General features: G+C 52.1%; 1 protein-coding gene across 1 annotated transcript; it reads right to left on the reverse strand.

Annotated features, from left to right (window-relative positions):
* Nucleotides 1-2939: 2939 nt before the first annotated feature.
* Nucleotides 2940-5557, reverse strand: LOC104377182 (transmembrane protein 218). The gene is given in 4 exon segments (XM_086626994.1): nt 2940-3095; nt 5267-5304; nt 5307-5368; nt 5448-5557. Coding segments are annotated over 4 exon segments (345 nt in total). The 3' UTR covers nt 2940-2960.
* Between the last annotated feature and the right edge of the window lie 12253 nt (nt 5558-17810).

A 17810-nucleotide genomic window follows, 5' to 3' on the forward strand; every position in this document is an offset into this window, starting at 1 on the left:
GACAATTCCTCTCCCTCCATCCCCACTCCGGCACCACTCACCGCCCAGCATCAAGGAGGGAGCAGCTGCCTCGGGACCCGTGAACGAGCTGGGTACTGGCACCCCAGTGTGGAAGCATTCTGCTCGTTTCTAACAAGCCAGGCAGGGAATGCAGGGCAGGAAAAGGGAAAAGGGCTGTTTTCCCACCGACCTGAAAGCAGCTTGGCCGCCCTCCTCCCCGGCGCGTGCGATATCTTGTGCAAACATCCCTTTTGGCACGACAGATTTCTCCCGCTGGGATTTAGGGCCATTTTTCGCCTGCACAGGGCTGGCTCCTCGGGACATGGAGCACCGGCGCCCACCCTGCAAGGGGAAAGCTGGGATTATTTGCTCACAGTTTCGGGAGAAAGCTGGGCCGGAGCAGGGCTCCTTGGCTGTCGTATCTCCTGAGCTCCCGACACCTTCGCCAGCGACGGAGAAGTTGGGATTTAAGCCAAACCCGCCTCCTGCTACACATTAATTGCAAAAAATAAAAATCAGGGCGCTAGACAGAGGTGGCTGTGCCAGTGAGAGGTTATCTGCCAGGATCTGAAGGATTGGGTGGGGGATGGCAGCAAAAAAAAAAAAATCACCATTTGGGGCTGGTTGGAAAGCAGCTCCGGCTCATACCAAGTCCTTGACGCGGTCTTTCCTTTCCGAAAAATAAACAGGAACCGTCTGGAAAGCCCCTGAGTGGGGAGGAGCAGAATTGCCCAGAATAAATAAATACACGGAGAGAGCAGGGGCTGAGTTCATCCAGCCGGTCGTTCCCTGCTGCCGAGGCTGGCCAAGGATGAGGATGGAGTTTGGGGAGGGGGCTGGGGGTGGCAAAAGCCCATGGGGCTCTTTCCCCAATTCATGGGATTTTTGGGAAAGTGCTGAAATGGCCTCCTCATGCAAGAGCCCTCCTGCAGCAGGGCTTTCCGCTCTCCCCAAAATTCCCTTTTGCACCATGAGCCTTTTGACTGATTTTAGTTACAAAGGGATTAAGGGGACGGAAAAGCACAAGCCCGGGGAATAAGGACACGGCAGGCGCGGAGCCGGAGCGAGCTGCAGGAGTAGCTTCGTGTTCATAAACGTGATGAAGATGATGAATTAAATATGAATTTTGTTCCAGGCGTAACTCCGACATCACCAAGAGACCCGACGCACTTGTGTTGCATAAATGCTCAGCGTGTTCCTCGACACGATAGTTCGGCTCCCTTGGGCAGAGACGACGGGATAGGACAGGGATTGAGCAGGAAAACACGGCAGGAAAAGTACAGACCCCTCTCCTCTGCCTTTTTTTGAAGCATACTCACGCGTTTTTAGCTGACAGAGTTAGGGCTGCGGGGGCTGGGGTGTTTTCTGCAGGGGAAGCGTTGTCTCCGAGCCCGCCAGCTCCGTTTTATTAACCTTTCACGTCCTGGTAGCAGACAAAAAAAAGAAAGAAATGTCTAAAATGGAGAAAAAAAACCCCAAAACTGTGCAAGTGCTCTGAGTTTCTTGCCCCCCCCCCCAAGTTTTGGCTATATTGCCCCCGGACACACTGTGCTGTCTCGCACTCGGCTTTAACCTCACAGCAATGCTCGCTGCCCTCTCAGCCGTGAAAGGCTGAGCGGCGTCATCCGTCTTTTCTGGGGCTGGAAAACACGGAGCCACGACATGACTACCTCGCCCAGGTACCGCGGGGCACCTGAGGGAACCTCTCCCTGGCACAGCATGAATGGTAACGGCTCCTTCCCTGCTCGGAAGAGCCACACGATGCTCCGGCCCATCAAAACGCTTTTCTCCTGGAAGCAATTTAAAAGCCTTGTGAGATTTCATGGAAGAAAATCCGTCGCTATGGGGGATGGCTAAGACAGGGCAAAGCAGTAATAATTGCAGTTAAGTACAGACATCCAGCCGGTGCCAGCTGCTGCCATCAACAGACTGATTTGTGGCATGGGCAGGAGGCCCAGTCCCCAGTCCGCTTCAGCGGGGCAGTTCCCCCCAGCTTCTATGGAAAAAACAGGGAGAGAAATGGGGTTGGTATTGGAGTCAACTACTGGCTTCAGCCAGTGATCTGCACGAGGGCGAGCAACGTTTTTGTGTTTTAGGGAAGCAGGAACAACTTGGGGTCCCGGCCCACCTGGGAGACATTTGGGTATCAGCAGTCCTGGAAAAGCAAGAGGGTTTTGCGGATTGTTTAGCGCAGGGAGACGAGACCTGGCTTTCCTCCACATCCTTGTGGAGGGGAGATTTTAGGGATTACCCCCCATTTCAAATCCCCCACCGAATGAAGCCAGATCATTCAGCTCACTCCTGGGAATGCTGCAGGAAAGTTGAACAGTGCCAGCTACAGAGACAACAGAGGAGTAAACGGCCAAATGGTCCACAACTATGGGATGAATTCCTCCCCAAAAAACATGTCTGCCACAGGAAAAGGTTTTCAGAAACACTGTCACCTAAAGGTGGCATTGCTGGAGAATAAATAAAGACCAAGCCAGAGGTTTCTCAGAGAGTTTTATTAAACCAAAGTGAAAAAGGAATGATAACAAACCATCTCTTGCGGATAAGGATAACAAACCATCTCTTGCAGATAAGGATAACAAACCATCTTCGCAGATAAGGATAACAAACCATCTCAGCTCAGTTCAAGTCACTGAATCAAGTGTAGGACAAAGTGCCCGGATTTCAACTCTCCTGTGAAAGAGAAAAAAAAAGGAGAGGTTAAAACACCTCTGCAATCCATGGAGGCTTGAACTCCTTCCCTAGAGAAGAAGGTGCTTGTGCTCAGTCCGAAAAGATGGAAGGACGCAGTGCTGGGGGCAAGAGACACACTTCGCTTGCTTCGCCGGCTCTTTCTGAGCTTGGAAAAATCGACACGTTCACCTCCACACCAGTCTCCTGGTGTCCCTTCCTGGGTTATTGCCATGAGAACGGGATTTCCGTTTCGCTGGGATCGCTGCCTCCGGCTGCCGCTAGCTGCTGTGGAGCGGTTTGGCATAGACTGGCTCCATGAGGTGGTAAACCAGGAGCAGGAACAGGCACCCAAGTAAGACCAGGCTCATCACAGCCAGGAGGACGAAGCGGCCGATGAAGAAGGTGTCCACGATCTGCAGAGCGGGAAAAAAAACAGACCACAACACATGTTACAGGCGCAGTCCGCTCCAGGAGCCTGGAGGGAGCATGCCACGTCCTGGAAAAGAGGACTGTCCAAGAAGATCAGCCCAGGAGGAAAACTTTTGGGATTCCCCCAGATTCCTCCCCTCGCTTTTCATTCCTGACATAGGTGCTCTCTGTGGGAAGGGGTGCACCACAAAAGATGGAAAGAAGAATCCCTTTCCTCTGGAAAAAGCCACTTGTGGGAAAGCCAACACGGAGAAAAGGAGCAGTGCAGCACCGAGCGCAGGGAAGAAACACGAGTCAAAACCTGCGGCAGCTCTCCCAGGCCACAGACATCCCAGCGCTGCAAGAACCTGCACACGATTCTTCCATTTTAGAAGGGAAACAGGGGGAAAAAGTAAAAAACAAGATTAAAAAATGATACAGCAGATACAATGGGAAGCCAACCGCAAGAAGGTTGGCTACGGAATCATCCTCTTGGCTCCTGAGACTACCCCAGAGCTTCGCTCAGCCCGGCTCGGTTTTACAAAAGGCATTAGCACACGCTCAGCCGTGGCGCTGCTGCAGAAAGAGTCTCTTGTGCCTTGGCTCCTTCCGCACGTTCCTCTTTCTAATTAGCCAATTAGCTGAGTTTCAGCACAGAAAGCCCCGGTCATGTATTATTGATCGTCAGGGCAGGTCCAGTCCAATTGAAGATCCCAAAAACATGAGCTTTCTGATTCTGTTAACCTCCCGGGCACGAACACGCGCTCGGCTGCCCTTCATCTCGCTTCCAACCTTTACACCAGCAGGTCCCACGCAAGGCAGAGAAAAGAAAAAAACTTAAAAAGATCTTTAGTAGGGATTTACACAGATCAAGATTGAGAAGAGCAATAATTAATGGGCATTAATAATAGAATGGAGGAAACAGCACCTAAAACGCCGCAAAAACTTTGTGTATTCAAAGAGCTCTGGGAAAACCCAAGATCACAGCTCAGGCAGCCTGATCTGACCCGAAATCGGGGGAGATCCCCGTGCCTGACAACACAGACAAAAGGCTGCCCAAAACCACAGATGGCTCCATGCTTGAGCATGGTAAGAGAGCCAAAGTGCAGCTACCGGGCTTTGAAATGGAAAACAGAGCTAGGGGACAGCAAAAGGCTGCAGAATTAGAGGGATAACTATCCAAACTACCTGCCACGTGGCTACCGGCACGCTCCGGGGTGTGTTGGGAGATGGAGGGCTGTGGATCAAGCTGTGAAAGGGGATGGCAGAGGAGGAGCAGAAGCTGCTCAAGCTCAGAGCTGAGCCAGGAAGGATAACACAAGTGTGATGCCCGCACAGAGCCCCATGGGTCAGGGGATAAACCCCACAGGTCACCTACCGGTGTGTAAAGAAGAAATTTTGTTAAAGAAACAAAGAGATCCCTGCTCCGTGAGCAACACAGCCTGCATCGACAGGAACGTCCGTCAGAGCAGGAGCTCCAGGAGACCGAAAGGCAGCACAAGGCCATCCCCGGGGCCTTAGGCCTGCTGCTGGGGCCTTCCCTGAGGTAAAGTCCCAACCCCGGGGCCATTCCTGAGGTAAACAGCCATCCCCAGGGCCTCGGGGCACCCATGGGGGCCACCCTGGGGTAAAGACACATCCTCAGAGCCTCAAGATAGCCCTTGGGCACCATCCCTGAGGTAAAGGGCCCCCCCAGAGCTTCAGGGCACCCATGGGGGCCAGCCCTGGGGTAAAGGCCCATCCTTAGGGTACCAGGGCAGCCCTTGGGCAGCATCCCTGAGGTGAAGACCCATCCCTGAGGCCTCAGGGCACCCATGGGGGCCAGCCCTGGGGTAAAGGCCCATCCTCAGAGGCTCAGGGTGGCCCTTGGGGCTCATTCCTGAGGTAAAAGCCCAACCCCTGGCCCATTCCTGAGGTAAAGGGCCATCCTCGGGTTCTCGGGGTGGCCCTTGGGTGCCATCTCTGAGGTAAAGGTCCATCCCCAGGGCCTCAGGTAAACTGCTGGGGCCAGCCCTGAGGTAAAGACCCATCCCCAGGGCCTGGGGGCACCCACGGAGCCCATCCCTGAGGGAAAGGCCCATCCCCGGGGCCTCAGGGCGGCCCCTGAGGTAACATCCCGCCACCCCGCCCCCCCCCCGGGGCTCACTCGGCCACGGAGGCCACGGCGCGGGCTCACCTCGTCGGCGGCAGCTGCGGCCGGGCTCTCGTCCTCCCGGGGAAGAGCAGCAGCGCGGCGCTGAGGACGGCGGCTCCCAGCGTCACCAGCACCACGGCGACCCTGCGGGGAGAGGCGGGCGGGGCGGGCTCAGCACCGGGCCCGGCCTGATCCCACCGCCCCCCACATTCCCGCGGCTCACCGCGCCTGGGCGGCCGCGCGGGAGAGCGCCAGGCAGAGCAGCAGCGCCAGGCCCCAGAGCAGCTGCAGCACCAGCACACCCGGCCCCACGCCCAGCACCGTGCCCGCCATGCCGCTCCGCCGCTGCCGCTTCCGCCTGGCAACCGCCCCGCCCCGCAGCGGCCGGACCAATCAGCGCTGTCGGGCCCTCGCCTGAGGCTTCTCATTGGCTGCGGGGCTGGACGCCGGGCGGGACGCCGGGGCGGGGCCTTGGGTTTTCCCGTGCCGCGAGAGGCGGGGGAGCGCCACTGGGGTCCCTGTTCGCCGCTCCCGGTTCCGCTCCCGGTCCTGGTCCCGGTCCTGGTCCTGTTCCCGATCCCGGTCCTGCTCCCGCTGCCGCTCCTGCTCCCGGTCCCGGTCCTGGTCCCGATCCCGATCTCGAGCCCGGTCGCGGTCCCGGTCCCGCTCCTGTTCCCGATCCCGGTTCCGGGACCGGTCCCGATCCCGATCCCGAACCCGGTCGCGGTCGCGGTCCCGGTCCCGCTACTCCCGATCCCGGTCCCGATCCCGCTCCTGGTCCCGATCCCGGTCCCGGTCCCGATCCCGAACCCGGTCCCAGTTCCGGTCCCGGTCCTGCTCCCGCTCCCGCTCCTGTTCCCGATCCCGATCCCGGTTCCAGTCCCGCTCCCGGTCCCGGTCCCGATCTCGATCTCGATCCCGAACCCGGTTCCGGTCCCGGTCCTGCTCCCGCTCCCGATCCCGAACCCGCTCCCGGTCCCGCTCCCGGTTCCGGTCCCGCTCCCGGTTCCGCCTCCGGCTCCGGCTCCCGGCTGCAAGGAGCTCGCAGGACCCTCCTCCAGCCGCCCCCTCCCGCCACTGAAGTTCCCCATCCCGGTCCTGGGAAGTGCTCCCGGTGGAACGGGAATTCCCTCTCCCCCCCGCTCCCGTTGCAGCCGGATCGGTGCTTAAATTAACCCACCGTTGCTCGTTGTGCCACCGGCGGCAGCCCCCAGCCAGCTCCTGCCCGCCCCGCTGCAGGGAGCATCAGTTTGAGCAGGAGCTCAGCCCCCAACCCCTGGCATTGAATCCCCACGCCCTCAAAATATTTCGGACCAAAATCAGGCAGATTTGGTTAATAACAGCTGGGTACGGCGGGGTTTTGCCCTGCTGTGGGGCAGGCGCACTGGGGATCGAAGGCCTCCGAGGTTTGTCAATGCACGGAGCATCTTTAATAACAAGAAAAGGCATTTCTGTTTTAAACCCATTTTCCTACGTGTTTGTAAATCCTGTTTCTTCCCCATCAGACATGGCCAGTGTGGTTTGACAAGTGACTTTATGCTGGTACTCACGGCTCATGTACCAGTTAACCCCGAAAAGTCAAGACGTTGATATATTCAGTTTTTCCTCTCAACTACTTGAAGTCTGATGATACCTTGATGCATAAAATGTCACCTAACTGCGTTTTTTTCCATCGTTTCTCTCAATGGGAGGAATAAAACGGCGATTAATTAATTATGCTGCGCGGCATCGCCCTGCCTCTCCCTGCGACGAAATCAAAGTCGCCAGCGTGACATCAACCAGTTCGGCAAGCGGAGCGCAAACCGGCTCCGACGCCTGCCTTTGCTTGGCAGCGGGCAGGCACCGGCTGCCAACATATTCACAGCGTATGTTTGATAGCAAACTCCTTCCCACACCCCGTGCCATTAATCCCACCAGAGAATTTTTTTTTCCTCCGCAGACCCCGCGTCGGTGATGTCTGTCTTCGCCATCGTTTTCTCAGCCCTTCTCTTCCATGATTCCCGGGGCTTCCCGCTCTTGTCGGCAATCAGAAATGCTAAATTTGCTCCTGTGGTTTGAGAACCTCACTTTGCTTTTCGCTGTTTTCCCATTTCTGTGCATTTTTGGACTCTTCTATTTTGTAAACCCTCCATTTTTCGTAGCCCTGTTTTCATAGAGACCCTTCTCTTTCTGCCATTCCTCTTCCACCCTTTGGCTTTCCACCTAAAACTCATCATTTTTGTCCATCAGCCAATGAGGCTTTTCCAGATTTTCCCTTCTACCCATTATTCGTAGCTTTAATGACATTTTTAACCCATTCCTGTGTCAACTGGGTCTTTTCACTATTTGTTATCTCCTTCATCTCCTCTTGGTGCTGCCCGGTGGTTTCTTGATGCCGACGACAACAACGTTAAGCAAGTCCAAGAGGTTACAGCCTAGAGCTTGGATCATCCAGCTATTGAACCCACTGCTGGACCATGCCACATCCCAGATATTTGGCCAGAGGTCGAAGAATAAATCTACTATATGCCCCAGCAACCTGCATCCAGCAGCCAGGTTTTGGCCATGGTGCTTGTTGGTTTTAATCCCTTCTGTAGTATCCAGCATAGTTGGGCTGATGGTAACTCAAGCATTAAGATTTGGAGATGAAATGATGTCCAATATCCCAAAGTGCTCCAAAATATCCCTATAATATTATTTATATGGCACATACAGTGTTGCAGCAGGGCTACGGGTTTCTTTGAGCACAACAGCAACCAACTGTAAATCCACAGCTAAGGAATTGGAAGAAGATACTTGGGGAAAACTAACCTCATTGGTGTGATATTTCCAAGAAAAACCTTCCTTAGAAATTTCTTCAACCTATCTGCAAGGAAACACATCATCCTCAACACCTTCTTCTTTATCTCAGCCTCCCCCTGGCATCAGCAATGCCTCGGTAGGGATTTGCCTTACAGGACTGCTCTGGCAGCTGGTCAGCTGAATGCAAAGATTAGATTTATGGGCAAAGAATAATTTATTGCTGTCCTAAAATGAGTTTTTTTCCCCTAACTTTTACCTGGGATTCGGTGTCATGGATTGCTTTTGTCAGAGTGTTGCATCTGAAAAAAAAAAAAAAAAAAAACAAAACAGAAAAGGGGAAAAAAGCAATGCTGAATAAAACATGAATCAAAAAATGTAGGAAAGTAGCAGAAATTGAGGATTTTTGCGTGGTTTGCAGTGATTGCATGGCTGCAGGAGAAACTTTTTATTTATGGTGGTTCATATTCCGGCTGACGAGGGAAGTCTGCAGATCCCAGCTTCACCGAGATTTTTGACTTGCATCCAAACCCTTGCTCTGGGCAGGAGGCATCAAACTGATGACAAACGACATGGTACAATTAATTCCAGGTCCAACAAATTTGATACCAATAACCCAGGTACCGTAAAGCCTTTACTGGCCACGCTCTCAAGCGATGCTGTGCTTTAAATAAGGGGAAGAGGAGTTATCCGGGTGCTGTTGGATGCTCACAGCCCAGCAAAACCCAATGCAAAGGATTTATTTGGACATAAATAATACCAGTGGTCTCCTACGAATGGGAGATGCCATCCCACCAAGGAATGATTTGAAGGATGCTTCATCGCGGCTCCCAAGGAGAAGATGAGGGGGTTGTGGCATTTCTTGGCAAAGACGTGAAAAAGATCCTGGTGTTGGAATTGGACAAAACGGGCTTGGCAGAGAGATGCAATTAGCGCCGAGGCTAATTAAATGCTTGGCCCAGGAGGACGGAGAGGTCACCTTCCTTCAAGGGCTGCAAGGCAGGATCGGATGGATCAAAGCTCTTTTGTAAGACCGCTCAAGGAGCAGCCGCTGGAAACGGGGAGGGTTTGGGTCGAGATGGCCTTTTTTGGGTTAAAAACTGCAAATCCAGTGTGCCCAGCTCATCCCAGTGGCGAAAACACCCAACACGGTCTGATATTAAATGATCACACTCTCGGCGGCGGAGTTGGAAGCGCTGGGGGAATCGATTTAAAACTCTCCGCGCAGTCGTAAAAAAAACCTCTCCGTTTTACGGCTGGAGCTCCCCGACGCTCAAATATCCGAATTCGAAAGAAACAGGCGTCGATGCGAGCGAGAAAACATTCCGCTCCCGATTTAAAGACTAGCGAATTGCTAAATATTTTTATTAGCGGCAAATTTGCAGCTTGCTGGAACTAATTTCACGCCCGGTAGCTGTGGAGCTTAAGCTGGGGATGGCGTTAAATTACCTCCTGTAAAGATATCGACGCCGCGTGGCGGGGGGCCGCGAGATGGCGGGGTGCTGGGTGGGGACCCCATCTTTTGGGGGCTCCTCCTGGGTTGGGAGCCTGTGGATGGCGGACTGGGGAAGCCGAGCTCCCGCAGCGCTGGGACGAACCCATCGTTTTCCCCTTAGGGGCGACAGGAACCGCCGACCCCCCCCCCTCGTTTGCAAATTTGCGTACGGAGGTTTGCTGCAAACCAGCGCAGTGGCGGGACGGTCGCAGGGCACTGGGATCCTCCAGTCTGGGAAGATGCTGTTTATACTTTAGGGATGTTCTTGGTGTATTTCGGAGATTATTTAGGATATTCAGGGTTTAATCAATTTTAGATTTATTTAATTGATTTTTAGATTTATTTGATTGATTTTTAGATATTTGATTGATTTTTAGATTTATTTGATTGATTTTTAGATTTATTTCTTTGATTTTTAGATTTATTTGATTGATTTTTAGATTTATTTCTTTGATTTTTAGATTTATTTGATTGATTTTTAGATTTATTTGATTGATTTTTAGATTTATTTAATTGATTTTTAGATTTATTTGATTGATTTTTAGTTTTATTAATTGATTTTTAGATTTATTTCTTTGATTTTAGATTCATTTAATTGATTTTAAAATTTATTTAATTGATTTTTAGATTTATTTAATTGATTTTTTAAAATTTACTAATTGATTTTTAAAATTTAATGAATTGATTTTTAATTGAGATAATTTTTTTTTTTTCTTTAGGATATTCCAGGCTTAATTGATTCAGGAGATGGGTAAAGACGGGCACAGCTGGATCCCCAAGTACCGCTCGCCCTCCGTGCCCGTTATTTCCACGTCGTCTTTGTTGGCCGGAGGTTTTACGCCTTGGAGATGGTTTTCCAGCCTGAATCCCTCCATCCTCCTTCTGCAAAGCCTCTGGGTGCACTGGGATCTACCCAGCTTAATGCCATGGGAAGAACCCATCGCGTTTCAGTTTGCCCGGATACAGACCGGGACAGGTGCAAGGGGGGTCGGAGGATACGGAGCCCGAGAAAGCCAAGCGAAGGCGTCGAGAGGATCCGATTACCCCTCTAAAAATACCTCCGGTGGTAAACAAGAGCTATTTAAATCCCCCAGTCCACTTTCTGCGAGGTTAAATAGTTCTCCCCGGCTTCTTGGACGATGTGTATGGCCGAGAAGTGCTAAGTTGCCCTTTTCCGAAGAGAAATCCCTAGAAAAGAAAGTTAAAATAATAGGAGAGGGTTTGTAATAGCTCCGGTGGGGATACAGCTCTCTCTCGCAGGAACCCACTTCGGATTATCTTTCTCTGGCTGATGGCGGAAATCAATTTTAATCGTCCTGATGGGAAATGAGGATGTAAGACTTCAAACAGAGCGAATCCTGCAACGTTCTAAAAAATAATAAAATGGGATATGAAGTCATTTAAAATGAAAAAAAAAAAAAAATTCCCATCCCAGCAAGAGGAGATGCATCAAAAAGCCCAAAAATGCCCTGGTTGGTGGGAGGCAGAGGAGCAAAAGCATTTCCCATGGTGGGATGAATCCAAGCCCAACAGAGAAGCACTTGGAGAAGGTAGATGGAGGAAGACAGGGTGTCTCCGTCATCCTCGTTGTGGCTTCAAATGCTGCTGAGTGGGAGGAATTTGGCTGCTTTTTTTGTTTCGGTGACTTTGTATGAAGCATAAAATTTTATCTCAGTCCAGTAAATTTGCACATTGGTACAAATAAGGCTTTCCAAAACTTTGCTCTCCAAAGTTAAAGAACCTGCAGGGTGATTTCCCTAAAAAGCCCTACAAAAAAAAGGTCTTATAGTCGTCTTCTGAAGATGCTTAAATGTCATCATGCCCACCCGGGGTGACATTTCCCCATGGGATCAAAAGCCCTGGGTCATATTGTGACAAAATCTGGCCCAGCCAAGGAGAGGAAGGAGGAGGGAAACTTCTGAGAGACTTAAATCGGGTTGTGGAGAACTCTCCCTGGGTGCTGTAAGTGATGGAGCAGAGGCAAAGCTAAAGGAAAGAGGCAAAGAATGAATGGAAAATGAATATGAGAAGGTCAAGAGGAAAAAAAAAGTAAGAACAGGGTCTAGGGAGATGCTAAAAATTAGATTTGATTTTATAATGGCATTCCCAAAGGTGCTAAAGCCCATGGTGAGATTTTTCCAAGAAACTTCTATTTCTGATGCGTTCCTGCAAGAAACGCTGTTTCCCATCAATCTTATCTCGAAAAGAGTATCCATGTGGGACCTCCTTGGGTCATCGCTTCTGGAAACCTCTTGCCTTTCCCCGTTTCAACCTCGTCCTCCTTCCCACCCGAGAGTTTTTTAGGCCAGAAACCAAAGAGTCATCGATAACGAAACCCTCGACACTTCGCTTTAAGTGGCTCATCATCATTAGTTCTTTTGGAATTCCTCGTAATGGCATTAATCACCGGCCGCTCATTAGACTTTAATGTGCCCGTAATATGTTCATCCGTAGTAATTCAATCGCAATCGAGCAGTCGATGATGTCTCCTTCTTGGAAAGGGTTGGGCGACGGCAACGTCCATCCGTGGTGACTGTGAGCGACCAACGGCTGCTGAAACAGCCCGAATTTGTTGTTGCAGTCCCCAAGACAGGTGTTTTTTTGGGGAGTCAAGCCTTTTTATGGCTTTAATTATGGTTTTATCCTCCGCTCCTCACAACACCTTGCTCTCATCCGTTTTCCTTTGACATATATCAATTTTTTCCCCGGTCCTAGGGGCAGCAGCTTGGAGATGCTGCGGCTGTTGTTGTTTTTTTTTTTTTTTTTTTAAAAAAAGAATTTCTTTCCTTATTTGTGTCTGGCAGTGCGGAAATCAGTCGTGGTAGGAACTGGCTGGGCCTGGAGCAGCGAGGTCAAAGCGCTGTGTGGCTCCTGGGAGCTTCCTTCAAAAGTCACAATGTTGTCCTTAAGATCTTCTCTCCCTGAGTCCCGAGCACGTGGGGTGTGGCTTTTATATCCCAAAATTAAATTTTGGATTTCACGCACTGATAAATCGGTAAAAAGGATCTTCTTCTGTATCTGTCCATCACGGCGCTTGATCAACTCATGGCTTCGTCCTACCACGTGTGGACAACCCAGAGATGGAGATCACCCACCTCTCAGGGACTTCCCTGGGCTGCACCGACCTCCCCGGTCCCGCGTTTCTCCTCACCTCCAACCTGATTTTTTAATTCCTAGTAGATGGCAAAAAACCCTGAGATGAGTCCTTTCTGCTGCATCAAGGCTCCATGATCCTTCCAAAACCAAGCACCGGTTGCCTCACGTTCTCCAAGGGCATAATTTTATTTCAGCCCTGGGGTTTTGATCTCGATCCTGGGGAGCTTTGCATCCCAAAGGATATGTAAAATTCATTTCGCTTTCTTTTGCCTGTGGAGGAGATGTTAGGTAGTGCTTTGTTTTGGCAGGTCCATCAGCAAGCCTCTGAGATAACTCCAGCAGCCAAGGGCATGAATCGTTTAGATGGTATTTAGGATCCTTTTGGGTAACCTGTGCAAAAAAAAAAAAAAAAAAATTAAAAACCAGCTAATCAAATGGCTTTGAGGGCTGTAAACAGCAGAATTCAATCCCTGCAAACTTTCCTAGATGTAATTTCAGAAGAGATCAAAGATGAGACAGAATCTAAAGAAGTAAAGCTACTCAAAATTCCAAGTTTATAGTCCATCTGTCTCTTTGCTTCAGGGAGCCGGTATTAAATTTATTGCTAAATAAAACAATAAGCTAGGAAAAGTCGGCGTCGAAATCTGCATACTCGGAAGAGAATTAACAGAGCTCTCTTGTTATGATGGCTGCTTCTCAATTTGCATCTTTAAAGAGTTGTGACCATCTCCCCGCTTCTCCCTTCGCCCCTCCTCCGAAGCCGGGCCGGCGCCGGCGGTTGGCGCCGCGCTCCGTCGCTTGGTGAAGAGACGCTACGGGTGAAGGTTGAACTCCCACCATGGACCGAACCGAAACGAGGGTGGGGAAGGGATGCTGAAGCCCAGCCAGGGTGAAGAAACATCTCAGGTGGAGCCAAAATTTAAAAGGGCAGGATTCAGCATCTCCGCCGTCGCTTTTGCCAGCTGTCTGGTACCCAACCACTGCGGATATCCAAGCGAAAAAGAATTTGGGGGTGGTTTATTGCTTTACCTGGCTTATTCCAATAATCATCCCAGTTTTAATTTTCACAGTGTTTATACAAGGTGTAATTTTATGAATATTTAGATTTTTTGTTCCCCTCCGGTGCGTAGCCCTCCAGCCCATCCCTATCTCAACTGGCTGATATCACCTCCGGAAAACAGACTTGGAAGTCTGCTGGAGGTAAGTCGCTTTAAACACTCAGATCCTTGGGTTTTTTTGTTGGTTTTTTTTTTTTGTTTTTATCCTGGAAACGCTTGGGAAAGGATCGGTCGATCGGATGCTCGCGGTAACTTTTCCGGGGAGAGCCCGAAGGAGCAGCGAGAACCAGCCGCAGGCTCATTACGCCTTGAAATCAAACCTTTAAAAGGAGGAAGTTGGCAGGGGCTTTTCTAACCCAAACAGACAAAACCTGCCATCTATCCAGCGGGTTTTCCTCCGGAAGGACTCCAAAGTGTCATCATTAAGGAGCCACCATTAACCCCCGCTCAGCCGGCGCAGGGAGGGAAGAAATCCCATTTTTTTCAGGTATTTTCCCACTTGATCCCAGCTGCTCGGTGGAGGCAACAACAGGGAAAAGTCTTTTCTTTTGGCTTTAACTTTCTTTCCGATCCTTCCATCCCACACAAGAAATAAGCTTTAATCTTATTTAATCTTGCATGGGGAAACTCCGGGAATATCGAGCCATCCCGGCACCGATCACTTATTCTTAATACACCCTCCTCTTGCCTACGGATTATGGAGAAAGCCTTTAATTAGAGTCTCCCACGTATTTATCTGTTAATAGTTGTCAAATCTGCGCAGCGTAACTGGCTCTTATTTGGTGTCTGAGACTATTTTAAACGCACGGTGGCTCCGAAAATCCCGCTGTCACCTCGGCGCCGTAAAGCTCTTTGGCTTCACTCTCTTATTATTCCCAGGAAAATCATGTGCGGCGGGAAAAATCAACAGATTGAAGAAGAGGAGTTGCCCTGTGGGTATCTGAAGCACCACAAACCCAGGGAAATCAGCTTTAATATGAGCTAAACAGGGAAAATTTGGGGAATCCCGTAACTTCAGCCCGGATTCAGTGCAAGCAGCACTGGGATTGGACAGACGAGTGTCGTGTGTGTCCTGGCTTAATTACATCACTTTTAAGGCTGCGTTGGATGATGCTGATTTTTTTCCCTTCTCTTCCTGAAACTCATAACCGGAGAGGGTTTGGAAGGTGTGGGGAAATAGCTGTATCCTAAACATCTTCTAAAACCCAACGCAAATTTTAACGGGCGATGTAGTAAGCATCATCCCTCGCTCGCGGTACCACCACCATCTGAGCTGGGACACTCCGGAGCAGCATCTGATCCGGAAAAAAGTCCTAAGTTTTCCTTTTAGGATCCCTTTTAGCATCGTTTAATTCCTGAGGGAGTCAGATATCATCCCACAGTGCGAGCTCACGATTTGTGGGATCACCTTACTCCTCCGTCCCGTCGCAGTGCTTAAGCCGGGCTCAGCCGTAGGAGCCCGGCCCCGGCTGCATCCTAAAACTCCGTCTTATTTTTAACATCTACCGTTGAATAATTTACTCGGCTTCGCTCTTCTGTGTTTTTCAGAGTTTTCTTAGAGAAACCCGACACGAGCAATAATGCAATCTTGGAAAGAGAATTGAATTATTTATGGAGGAGCCGTCGTACGACGGGGACCAAACCGCTATATTTGATGGAATTTGTTTCCTCCCGGAGCCTGTTATGTAAAAATGTAAATATCGCCGCTTAGATACGTCGCCGCTCTTGCCAAATGTTTAATATTCAGCAAACTCGCTCTGAGTACTCGTCACTTTGGAGAAGGAACCACCCATGTGCTCTTGGATAAGCGCGGCGAGTTGGTAATGATGTATTTATGACACCGACTTTGAGTGCGCAAAATACCCCATCCCTCTGACTTGGGGGAGGTAAATGACACCAACCTCCCCAAATCTGGGGGCTCCTGCGTGAAGGGGATTCCATTTCAGAGAGGTTTTCCAGCGGTCCGTGCTCCGGCTTGGGATAGGGATGTGGAATAAGGGCGTTTGGTGGAGGGTTCTGTGGTTTTGGGGGTTTGGACATAGAATCATGGAATCACGGAATGGTTTGGGTTGGAAGGGACCTCAGAGATCATCCAGTTCCAACCCCCCTGCCATGGGCAGGGACACCTTCCACTACACCAGGTTGCCCAAAGCCTCATCCAACCTGGCCTTGAACATTTCCAGGGATGGGGCAGCCACAGCTTCTCTGGGCACGTCACTGGAAGGTGGGCAAGGGTTGGGAGAAGCGGGTTGGTACCTGCCGGAGACCCCGTGGGAGTCATCCCTGCATCCTGGTAGGGATGCTGCCGAGCATCCCTGGTCCCATCAGAGGATCTGGGGGGCTCAAAGCTGGTGGGATGAGATCTGACCAAAAAAAGCCCATCCAGGGGTGACCTTTTGCAGCAAAATGATCCTTTTCTGGGGGAAAAAACCCCAAAAGCTGAGTGCAGGAGACTTAATTTATCGCTGAAAAAATACAGCGGGACCCGCGGCTCAGTGTTGTGGCGGAGCCAATTCAAACGGAAAATTTTTAACTGAGGACGATAATTAACCTCTGGAAAAAAATCGCTGGGGGAATATGCAACTTTTTCAAGGAGGAAAAATCCAAACCTGGCTATTTTTCCCGGAGGATGAGCGCGAGTTTTGGAACCCAGGAGGGAATCACTTTGGGCATCGATGAAAGAAATGAGGGAAGAGGAATAGGAGAATGAACAAACGCGGGATGCTCGCTGCTGCATTGGGAGAACCCAAAAATATTGAGCACTTGGACATTTTAGGCAATGACGGGGCCGAGAACACGTTTATTTAACACGTCTTGTTTTTCAGGACGAGATGCCGAGTGCGGAAAATCCGGGAAAGTCAAGAGGGGAAGGCGTTTGGTTTTGTTGGGTTTTTTTTAAATTTAAGCTCGTTTTTCCACCTTCCCCATCACATCCCTGACCCGGCGGCCATCTCTTGCGCCTCGTTTATTGCCGCTGGAGTTCGAACCCATCCGAAGGAATTCCGGAGCTATTCAGAGTAATTCCCTTTCCCAGCCAATTCCTTAGGAAACGAGCGGAAATCCCGCGTTTTTTCCAAACCTGGTTTCCATGGCAGTTTTTTCAGCGTGGAAGCGGATGGAAAAGCGGGAAAATCCGTCCCGGTCGTTCTGGCCCCGGCCAGCAGGGGGCGCTGGGCGGCGCGGCGCGGGGGGGCGTGGCCTGGGGGGCGTGGCTTCGCGGCGCGCCGGCGGCGGGGGGCGTGTCCCGGCGGCGGGGTGGGCGGGGCGTGGCGGCGGCGGGGGGCGTGTCCCGGCGGCGGGGCGGGGCGGGGCGTGGCGGCGGCGGCGCGGCGGGGCCGGGCGGGCGGGCGGCGAGCGGCGGCCGCGCTGTCAGGCCGGTGTCGGTGTGTGATGAAGATTGGCGGGCAGGTAGGGCTGTCACTCACCGGCGGGCCGCCGCGCGGGGGCGGGCGGAGCCGCGCCGAGCGCCGCGGACAAAGCGGCCCGGGCGGCGGGGCACGTGTGGCGGCGGCGGCGGCGTCGGGGACCCCCCCCCCCCCCCCCCCCAACCCCCACCTCTCCCCGTCTTCCATCCCCCGGTGCGGGAAGTAACTTGCCGTTCCGCACCGCCCCCTGCCGGTGCGGGGCCGGGGGAGCGCGGCCTCGGTTGTACCGGGTGTGTGCGTGTCGCCGGTGTCCGGTTCCCCCCCCACCCCCCCCCTCCGGGCTGACCTCCAGCCGCCTGCGGTTTGCCCCCGCCGTTGCGGTTCTCTGCGGTGACCCCCCTCCCCCCCCGGGTCGCGATGATCCGGGGGTTTGCAGACCGCCACCCCCCCCCGGCCGGTTGCAGCCCCCCGGCCGATTGCGATGCTCTCGGACTGCTTGCAGACCCCCCCGGCCGGTTGCAGTGCCCCCGGGGGGCGGCTTGCAGCCCCCCAAGCTGCTCGCAATGCACTCAGACTGGCTGCAAACCCCCCGGCCAGTTGCAAACCCCCCCCAGCCGGCTGCAATACCCTCAGACCAGTTGCAGCCCCTCAACCGGTTGCAATGCCGTCTCCCCCCCCGGGGGGTTGCAACCCCCAAGCTAGTTGCAGTAGCCTCGGACTTGCTGCAGGCGCCCCGACCGGTTGCAGTGCCCCGGGGGGGGTTGCAACCCTTAACCGGTGCAATACCCTCTGCA

The sequence above is a fragment of the Tauraco erythrolophus genome, chromosome 26 (genome assembly GCF_009769465.1).
Source record: "Tauraco erythrolophus isolate bTauEry1 chromosome 26, bTauEry1.pri, whole genome shotgun sequence".
NCBI lineage: Eukaryota > Metazoa > Chordata > Aves > Musophagiformes > Musophagidae > Tauraco > Tauraco erythrolophus.